The sequence below is a fragment of the Cupressus sempervirens genome, chromosome 4, assembly GCF_028749045.1.
Source record: "Cupressus sempervirens isolate cs-2001-9-10 chromosome 4, ASM2874904v1, whole genome shotgun sequence".
NCBI classification, from domain to species: domain Eukaryota; kingdom Viridiplantae; phylum Streptophyta; class Pinopsida; order Cupressales; family Cupressaceae; genus Cupressus; species Cupressus sempervirens.
In genome coordinates, this window is record NC_143121.1 from 729,958,077 (window position 1) to 729,969,032 (window position 10,956).

Consider the following 10,956-nt stretch of genomic DNA (forward strand, 5'->3'; position numbering starts at 1 on the left):
GAATGGCACCTCTAAATTGTTGTGTGGAGGGATGTTAAAAACCATCCACCAAAGATCCCAAAAGTTCACACACATAACCTTGTTAGTGCATCATTTAATTGATAGTTTGGGCTTTGTGCGTTCTACTTGTTTATTGATTTTTGGGTCTGCAAAATGGCTAACTATATCAGCTTTAGTTATATTTAGGGTTGTAACCTCATCGTAGTCCAACCCATCATCAAACATGGGAGCCAATGGGGTATAATGTTACATGCGGTTCACAAAACCCTCAATTTGGTGAATTTTTCAAATGTCAAATCTTCAATTTGAGAAGGGATTTGAGGGGGTAGGGGATCATTTGTTGGATAGTTTTGAGGGGGTACTCGGTAGGGTTACAAGGAACATTATTTCCTACCTCAGTATCATCATTTGGGTCAGCCATTCCTATTAATTTTTAAAACATAATTTCTTTTAAAAACAACCTAAATTTTAATAATTTCTATTAAAAAAAATAATTTTTAATAAAATCAATTTAAAATAAAAAATTTATAATAATATTCATTCAAAATATTTATTAAAAAAAAAAAAAAAAATTCCTTACCTTTATCTCATACCTATTTGGAAATCTAATACCCAAATGGAGCTCAACAATAAAACAGAAAAATGCAATGTAAAAAGATCTTTCATATTTTGTTTTTTTCTTAAATCTATGTCGCAAGTTTCAGGTATCTAATTTCATATAAAATACCTGATATAATATCAGGTATTTGATATGAAATTAGATACTCAATTATTGATTAGATACCGAAAAAGACTTGGTCCAAATTGTTTAGCCTTGGTATCAGAATGGGTGGAAAAAAGTTAGAGTGGAATTTAAAATACTTTTAGATGTTTTAAAACTACACTTTTTTGAGATCACCACTTTTTGGCACATCATGATCCTGCACATACCTAGCTATCAGAGTTGAAGAGTACGAATGCTGAGAAGAATGGGGGACTAAAATAGAGATCTATAATCTACAATTTAGTTGTAAGTTTTTATCAGATAAAGTCCTACTGTTACTTTCTATTAACTATACTAGTGTGGATAAAATCCTTTGGATTAAGGTTGACCTAATAGTCATTTTTAAATCTCTTAACCAAGTGACATTATAATGGAATGGTCTAAAGTCCTCTAACAGGGTTCACTCCTAACAAGGTTATTGAAATCCTTTAACCAGATCACATTTAGCAGTATGTGTTGTAACCTTTAATAGAGTTGGGCTTTCACAAGGCATCACTTTAGAAGATTGAGAATTAGTACCATATTATTGGTGGTTTTCCCAAATTGAGTTTCCACATAAAATCCTTGTGTCAAATTGTGTGAATATTCTTATGGTGTTTCATGTTTACATTTTTGCAAATTTATATTTTACCTAGGTAGTAACCAACAAAGTGTAAGTATTGTATGATCTAATGGATGCATATGGATATGGGTGTACTAAGCATTGAAAATTTTTATTTGTATATTTGGACTTTGGATAACTGATTCAGCCACCCCTCCCTCTCAGTTATTCTAAAGAATTCCAACAACTTTTCCTAGGGTGAGAGCTTGGCTCATCTTTTATGCTTGACCAGATTAGAAGGCAAGATAAGTCTATCTCGTTTGAGAAGAAAAACATTGTTGGAGAGCTTAAAGGGTTAGGATTCAATGAGGATTCCAAGACCATGGCAGTATCGAGCATGGCCCCTGAGTCAAATAAACAAACTCTAATGGAGGTAAGAGATTCACCTTAGGGAAGTGTGATATTCTAGAGTATCACTACTATTTCAAGTCACTAGATTCATAATTTAATGAATACTGCATCATTAATGGAAAAAAGAAAAATGGATATGCTTGAAGAGAAATTGTACCAAACATACAACATATTCATTGATTCAAGAAAGAAATATGAGGAGGGCCTTAAGAAGACATATGTGCTAAAATGGAGAATGAATGCCCTTGAAGATGAGGTGAGGAATCTAAGGAATGTGAGCAAGCCTATTACAGAGGTCATAGATCAAGAAACCCAAATTGAGGCACATGTAACAAATGTAGGTGTGAGTTAGGAGATGGAAGTTGATGAATTGGATGTTGAAAAGTAGATAGAGATCAGAACAATTTAGAATTTGTTCATCCATAAGATAGGCTCCTTGATGTATTCCTCATAGAATGTGCATAGCAATTATATTGCTTTACAGTGAGCCAAGTTTCAATCTCATAAGCATTAACTTTGTTATCCCCTTTATTTACAACATGGGGCCCATATGCACAATTTTTTGACAACCTTGTTTCTATGTTGACACAGAAAAAGGAGCTACCTAAGGGAGTAATTATCCCTATTAGAAAATTGATTAACAAAGTTAAAGAAATAAATGGTTTCTTCTTAGGGAAATTACAATTGGTCTAGAATAAAATGAAGGAAATTGCCATAGGGACCGCTAATTTTGTACCTAGCATCGTTGATGAGAGTGAGAGCATAAGGGAATGGTAGAAATAGTCTTCCTGTTTATTTGACTTTTGAAACATGTAAGGTTTCTTTCATATTGCAATAATGAAATAGATGTCACAGTGGTGTATGACATGATTGATATGCTATACCAAATTGAAACAGAAATGGAAAAGGTTACAATAGAGGTAAAGGTAATAATAGATGCAAAATGGAGCAAGTTCCTTGATGACCTAAATACAATAAGAGATGCCACCTAGTTGGATATTGATACTAATATTTCCATCTAGGAGGTCATAGTTGGGATTAAAGCCTTACCATCTAGAGATAGCAACTGATCATGCAGAAAAGTCATAGAACTTCAACAGGGAGGAAAACTACTTGATAGAGACACCTTATCTTTGTGGTTCACCTATTGTGAGTGTGCTCCTATTACAAATCACAGAGTTGATCATGAACATCACAACTAATAGTTGCTTAAATTTTTGCTATGTCTGATATTTTCTTTGTAATTATTTGATCTCATGTGCAAAAGATTTGTAACTGGATTTTGAGTAGGTATCCTCCCATCTGAAGCTTGTTGCAATCCTTTTTTCTATAAAAGGATTTCCAAGATGTGGAGTGATGTTATGAATTTTTTTTTCTTTTAGTGATAATGTAATTTTACAATTGATCAATTTTTCTTGTGTTAATTTGATGTTTTTCAAGTTTGTATTTCAAGAACATGGTGAATGAATGAAATACTTGTTAAAACCTGAGTTATTTTTTGAGTCTTTTATCAGATACATGTATCATTCTCAAGAAGATTAATAGAAAAAAGGAGTTATTGGATATCCATGTCCTTAATTTATGTATCCATTTTCATATATTTTTCATGATAAGATTAAATGAACAAATTTCATTTCATTTAATGCAGCTTGGATGGGTTGTATATCAATTCATTGTTGCTTTTAATTCAAGCAATTTAGTAAATGCTTCTGTGAATTGATAGGGTTTCTAAGTATATGGAGGGAATATCATAAGAATGGGATTTAGGGTTAACAACTAATATATTTTGATGCAAGTTAATTAAATAGATAAAAAATTTACTGATATGATTCTGTGCAATAATGGATAAGGCATTAGTTATCACTTAGGGTACAAATTGAAGTAATCATTCTGTAACACAAATCATTTTAAATCAAATCAATATCTAAAGTTTGTAATAGAGAATTATATGTCTATCATTCACTTATTGTAATAGCTTTTGAATCTATAGTTAGTTGCTATAATTAAAGAGTATTTTTTCAAATCCAAGAAGATTAAGAGACTGGATTTACTTTAAAGGGATGTGTAGTGTGAAAATATGCAAACATTTTGAAATCCCTAGGTAGACCTGCCTTGGTTAGAAGATCCTAAATTGTAGGAAGCACTATTGCTTCATTATTTGGTCCAAATATAAATATATTTTTTTGGAAATGGGGAGTAGCTAATCCCTAGGTATATCCCTTATTTTTTTATTCTAGCATTATTTTAAATCTGTCGATTTAAACACCGATAACTTCAAAGCAAATGCAGTTACAAGCGTAAAGCTAGATTATGCCACTAATAAAATAGGATCATTAGAATCATCCACACATCTTCAAAATATGAAGGGAAGTAGTGCATTCATGAGATCAACTATATTTTTATAGAGGCATACATAATTGTCACCACTTCATTTAGAGGCACAATAAATATCAAGCATGCCTAAGGTGTAAAGTCATTTTCAAGATACACCAACAATAATAAAGATAAGATCAATTTTATACATCGTATAAAGTAAACAACAAAGAAGTTTCTAATTTGAGCCACACATTCATTTTAGAATATTATCTATTATAAATTCAAAATTACTTAAGACCTATTTTAATAGAACATTTGTAGGAACTAGAAAAACATCCAAACAAGAAACAACATGTAATATTTCCTTAATCAAAGAAAATTTATTATGCACATAACGTTTATGTTCAATATTTATTTTCAAGCTACCAATGTAATGTTGTACATTCTTTGTCTATGACTCTTTAGATAAACACTTGAATACGTACATTACTTTAAGAAACTTTACAATTTATGAATATGTCACCATCACTAAACGTTCAAAATTAGCATTTACAATTTGACTCAACTCTTACCTCAAAACCCACAACACCAGAGGCAGAAACTTTCTTGCTTGCGCCCCTTGTTAAGATCTACCATATTCAATAGTGGTACACAATAATAATATATGAAGGTTAAGTTTTGGTGATGTTTTATTTACTAGTGGTATTGTATGATAGTTATGTTTTTTTGTGGTGCTCTCCTTACTAAGGATCAAACTCTAGCAATTAAAATAGATCTCTTTTTTTTCAAAAATCTTATTATTATTATGATTAATTTTAAAAGGTTTGCATCTAATCTTAATTGAAAAAGTGTCAAAAAATTATACAAAGATAATTGAATGTCAATCATTAATTCAATTTGTTCGATTTGAACTTATAATTAGAAAATGAATAATATCTTGATTATAATTTAGAGAATGTTAGACAAGTTATAGATTTTGAGAAACACTATTAAAAAGAATGCATAATGCACAATTTATTAATTTAATTTGATGTCTTCTTTACATTTCCCTCACCAATTGTCAACTATTAATTAGAAATTAGAAGCAATGACTTGCTTTTGAATATAGTGGACATGGTTAGGATGGAATTAACTGGGGATAGGAGATATTCTCATAGAATTATCCCATACCTTAATAAGAAAAAAAGAGTGGAAAAACATCAAAGCCTAGAAGAGTTGGATTTGTACTCTAAGTCTAAAGAAAGTGATGAGAAATGAAAACATGTGAAGATTTAAAATAAAATACTAGGAGGTTCTAGTACATCAATGATGAGGAGGAGGAAAATATTAATAAGTCTTGCATAATGATGGAGGAAGTTTCCCATTATAAAGGTATATCTCATGTTTCAGCTAGTTTCAGTTTGGACAAGTTGGATCTCACAGCTTGTCCAACCTAGCTAGCCATATAAAAAGCTATGAGATTCATCTTATCTAAACTGAAACTAGCCAAAACATGAGATATATCTTTATCCTGAGAAACTTTGTCCATCTTCATTGGGGACTTAGTGACATTTTCCTCCTCCTCATCATCGATGTAATGGATCATCCTAGATTTTTATTCTTGTCTCAGATGTTTCCCTTTCTCCTCACTTTCTTTAAACTTCTAAGAATTAGAATCCAACCCTTTTGGGCTCTCATATTTTTCCACTCTTTTTTTCTTATTAGGGATTAATTATATGGGAATGTCTCCAACCCCCAATTAATTCCATCCTAACCTCACTCAAATCCACATCCTAAAATGCCCAAAATAACAAAATTGAAAGTTTTAGTATTACATTAGAGAAACGTGGACATGTGGAAGAAAAGCGAGAGGAAAAACAAGATAGCCTAGAAGAGATAGACTTAGATTCTAAGTCTAAGCAGAGTGGGAAAAAAGGAACCCATGATGCTAGGTAGGAGCAAAATGTTAGGAGGAACCTCTATATTAAGGAACAATAGGATATATTCTAGGATACTATATAAGCCTAGCAAAATATAGACACCCATTTTTCATCTACCCTTAGTATGGGCATGGTGGATCTCATGAGAAAGGATGATAACCTGAGCATAAATGATAACTCATCCATGACTACTACTTCCCCTCTCAGGAGGCCTAAGGAAGACCCCCTTATTTCGCCTCTCTCTAAGAAACCCCCTATTGAAACCCCAACCCCTTTTACTCCTCCCATGCACCCCTTTGTTTAGAACCCCCTCCCACTCCCCAATTTGGATCAAACTTCTTTCAAACATGTTGAAGCTGAATTGAAGAATTTGTGGATTGAGATGAAAAAGAAAAAGAGCTTGCTAATTGATATGAACATGAGGTTCACCACTCAGGTGGATTTTTCCATAAAGGTTATGAATTATGTAGTAACTATTCTCCAGCTTCTTCAGTAGGAGAAGATGACAGGTAAGGTGGAGGAAGATGAGGAGAGCACCAAGAGACTCTATAGGTTCCTCTTAGATGACAGGTTGAACATCTTGCAAGAGAAACCAACCCCCTGATGAGAAGAAAGAATGATGACTTGGCCTCATTCTATGTTAATTTTTTAATATTTTATGATGGTTAAACTTTGGTCTTGCATGGTATTAGTGTTCTTGTTGGTAACTTGTATGGCACTATAGACTATAATGTTATTGATAGTAGATTGATAAACTCTTGTAGGTACTTATTTTTTATGATAGTGGGCGGTAATGTGTTTTTTATGATCCTAGTAAGTGAGTTGTCTATTAGGTGATAGTGTTTCTTGCACTATGGTTGTTCCTACTGGGCTAGTCACCCATTTTGGACTGCTAGTATTATACAAAATAAATGCAACATCAAATATGCAACTTCTTTAGCCACATAATAATATTTGATGCTAAGGTGATAATCGACTTCTTAGACATAATAAATAATACAATGCCTAAATTAATCATGTGAAGTTAGACTCTATTATCTTTGATTGTTAAGAATATATTCAACTGTTATTTAGATTAAAGACTAAAGTAACTTTTGTTTATACTTGTTTAAATTTTAGAAGACTATATATTTGCATATAAAAATAAATAAATTGATGAATCATAAAAAAATTAATTCCATTATATGAAAATAAAGTAACTCAATCATCTCCCTCTCCCTCTCCGTGACAAGTATTATCTCTGCCATTTGTAAAACAAGAAATGCACAGGCTGATTCATTCGAGCAGCCGAGTTTTCTCTCTTCCATCTTGTAAGGCAACCGCAAGAAGAAATGAACGGTTTGCTCGATCCTCAGAATTTATAAGATCTGCTCCCTTACTACAATTCAGCTCATTTATAAGGTGGCCCAAGATTTTAGCCAGGGTGTTCTTCTTTGGATTTTCTGAGCGCTTGTGTAACTGTTCAGACAAAGATTAAATTACATTATAAATCAGGTTGGCAGGATCTCCTCTACTTGAAATTTAAGCTCTTGTATCTGAAATCTGATTGAATTGTCATCCATCTCTCTTTCTCAGGTTTCGGTTCGAATCGATTTTGTGTACCATGGCGTCTCTTGGCAGCGGCGAATGCAGAATTAACATCAGTACGTCTAATGAAGAAATTAGCTACTATGAGTCTCGAAACGGGGGATTTCTAATAAAAATTTGGTTAAATATAAGCAATGTTGTGATGGGGTGGTGTAGAAACATAATGGATGTTGGAAGAGAGGATCCCAGAAGGATTACGCATGCTATAAAAGTTGGGTTGGCATTGTCATCGCTTTCGCTGTTATTTCTGTGGGATCGATTATTCCGCAGGGTGGGATTTGGTAACCATGCAATTTGGGCAGTCATGACCGTCGTTGTCGTTCTCGAATTCTCTGCGGGTATGACTTAGTTTAATTTAATTTACCCCTTGTTCGATTGTTTCGAACGCAACCATCTTTTTCCCCCTAATCGACTAACGTTTAGAATGGCTGTTGTTACTGCTTGAGCAGGGGCTACCATGAAGAAAGGCCTCAACAGAGGAATTGGAACCCTGGTGGCTGCATTTCTTGCCTTCCTCGTTTGCCACGTGTCAGAGAAGGTAGTGCGAGGAAAGGCGTTTGTAGTGGTATCTTCCCTGTTCATCGTGGGTGAGTTTTTGTGCTCTCTTGGAATCACCTTGATGCATTCACCAAATCTCAATTAGTACTCCACTACACTCATTTTGCAGGAGCGGCGGCCACGTATGCCCGTTTCTTTCCTTCCGTTAAGAATAAATTTGACTATGGAGTGCTTATATTCCTGCTCACATTCAGCATGATAACGGTCTCTGGATATCGAGTGGAGAATATATCACGCATGGCATACGAACGCTTCGCCACCATACTCATCGGATGTGGAGTGTGTTTGGTTGCAAGTCTGCTCATCTTCCCCGCGTGGGCTGGCGAGGATCTTCACAATTCCACTGTCAGGAAGTTACAAGGCTTGGGGAAATCTTTGCAGGGTAAGAAAACCGAACGAAAACAATTGAGGTTAAAAATCCTTATTTTGATTGTGATAAAAACGTAACGTTTTCTTCAGCGTAAAATGTGTGTTTTTCGCAATGGGCTGTTACAGATGAACTACTAGTACGCTTTGATTGGTGTGGCTCGTTATCAGTTCGGTAGATTAACTTGTTAAAATATCCGACTAATGTAATGGGCATGATATATTTGATGCCAGGATGCGTGGATGAATATTTCAGCGGATGCCGTACTGATGAGAAGGTGGAAGATGAGTCGGAAGATTTCATATACAGAGGATACAAGTCTGTGCTGGACTCAAAGGCTACCGACGATTCTTTGGTAAGCCGACAAAATATATAGTTATTAGAAGAAACTAATTAAGTGGTAGCCATGACAACTTTTGACATTAAAGAATGTTAAATGGATCGTCTGAAAGCAGTGATTGTACATGTTAATTGCAGGAGGCATTTGCTAGGTGGGAGCCAAGGCATGGTCTATTTCGATGCCGGCATCCATGGAAGCAGTATGTGAAAATTGGAGTGAAGCTTCGTTATCTGGCTTATTCTATTGTGGCCTTGCACGGATGCCTTCGATCTGAAATCGAGGTATATTCGTATACATTTCCTCATTTGGCATCATTACCTTCAATTTACAAATTATCTTCAATGCTGCACTATAGCTGATGAATTTTTGTTTTGCATACGTTTCAGACCCCTCATTCCCTTCGTTCACTATTGAAGAAGCCATGCACCAACGTCGCCCACAAAGCAGCCAAATTACTGGTAGACCTGTCAAGCTGCATTGAACAAATGAGAATATACGACTTCGAGCCAATATTGGAAGAAGTTCAACATGCACTGGAGGATCTTCAGGTTTCCTTAAATTCTCAACCAAAGCTCTTACTACATTCAACAACAAGAACGCCGAGTCAGAAAATCGTACTTGAGAATGAAAATAGAGAAGAGGAGGTAAGGTGGGGGACGAGAAGAAGATCATGGAATGGAGAAAGTAGTGACGAGAAGAGGTTAATGCTGAGACACGGTGTTGAATTTGGAGAAGCACTTCCATTGGCTACGTTTGCGTGGTTGGTGGTGGAGATCGTAGCGAGGCTTGAGCACGTGGTACACGCCGTGGAAGAGCTCGCGGCAATGGCGAAATTCAAGCCTCACAATCCTTCGACGTCGGATCCAGAGACCCAGTCTTGCAAGAACGCCAGAAAGATGTGTACATATCAACAATGTCGACTGATTTTCCCCTTCAATTCACACTCTACTACAGGAGTCAATTTTTAACATCATATACTAAGAGAAAAATTAAGCTTGCGAAAAAAAAGTCAAATTCTATGATTGCATTATTATATTTTATGTATTGATGATTTACATTAGTCTCATTTTTGTCTCTCTCACAATTGTCATATCATCTTGCCATCTTGCTGACACCATGAGCTACTCCTAATCCCAATCTTTCTAAGAGGAGCACATATCTTAACTTCACTATGCATGTCTAATCAAATAATATTATAATTATACCAAATAATCAATTTAAAAACAATATACACTATTATGACATTGGTAAATTTTTGTAAATTTTTTAAAGACTCTAGTTGTTACACCTACTTCCAATCTTGTTTGAGCAGATGTCAAATAACATTTTTAATTTTCACTTCTTTCTAATTTACTAATATCAATCTATAATACCTTCTATTCTTATTTATTATTATAATTATAATCTCATCACATACTTTTATATCATGATTATTCTTTATTTGTTTCCACTATCTATATCTACATCTCTATAACTCTTGATATTACCTCTTCGGGACAACTACCTCTTATGTTCCAAATATCAAATATATCTTTATTCATGACCAAAAATATTTGTAGTAATCAACAATATTTATCGAAAATATTTCAGATTATAAAACATTGTTCTCTTCTTTCATACGTTTTTCTTTAAATATATTAATATCACTCTTCCTTCAAATGTTTGCTTTATATCATCATTGTTTCATGATATTTACTTCTAGATTTTATTTATGATTATATCTAACTATATTTAAAAGTAAATTTAATTATTTTTATATTTATTATTAGTTTTTTTTTTTGCTTTAAAATAGAGTAAAAGAATCTCAAACCTTTCCTTTTACTTGAAAGTTGGTGTGTAGAGTGCTTGGGCAAACTTTTTTAGCACAAACAAAAGGTTTGCAATGTAACTACTGCCACCTTCAAACAAGACAATGGAAAACCTTAAATAAATAGTATATATTTAAGTTTTGAAACCAATTGTTTTAAATATTATGAATGATTTGAATAGAAAGATTTCTAAAGACCTAGGGATTCATATTTTATAGCTATATAAAGCACACACACAAATATTTACATCCACACATTTGCAAATGTTGAAGTAAGTCATTATTAATGTGTATGCCAATGATTTCATGGGTCTAAAAGAAAAAAAAAAGAAAAAAAAAAATTTGAA

General features: G+C 33.8%; 1 protein-coding gene across 1 annotated transcript; it reads left to right on the top strand.

Moving 5' to 3' along the window:
- The first annotated feature begins 7,553 nt into the window (after window positions 1-7,553).
- LOC149563422 (aluminum-activated malate transporter 14-like) lies at window positions 7,554-9,770 on the top strand. Its single transcript, XM_089828174.1, has 6 exons — window positions 7,554-7,875; window positions 7,987-8,124; window positions 8,205-8,477; window positions 8,696-8,817; window positions 8,940-9,083; window positions 9,189-9,770. The coding sequence occupies exons 1-6, from the start codon at window positions 7,554-7,556 to the stop codon at window positions 9,768-9,770; spliced, it is 1,581 nt and encodes a 526-aa protein (XP_089684300.1).
- Window positions 9,771-10,956: the final 1,186 nt, after the last annotated feature.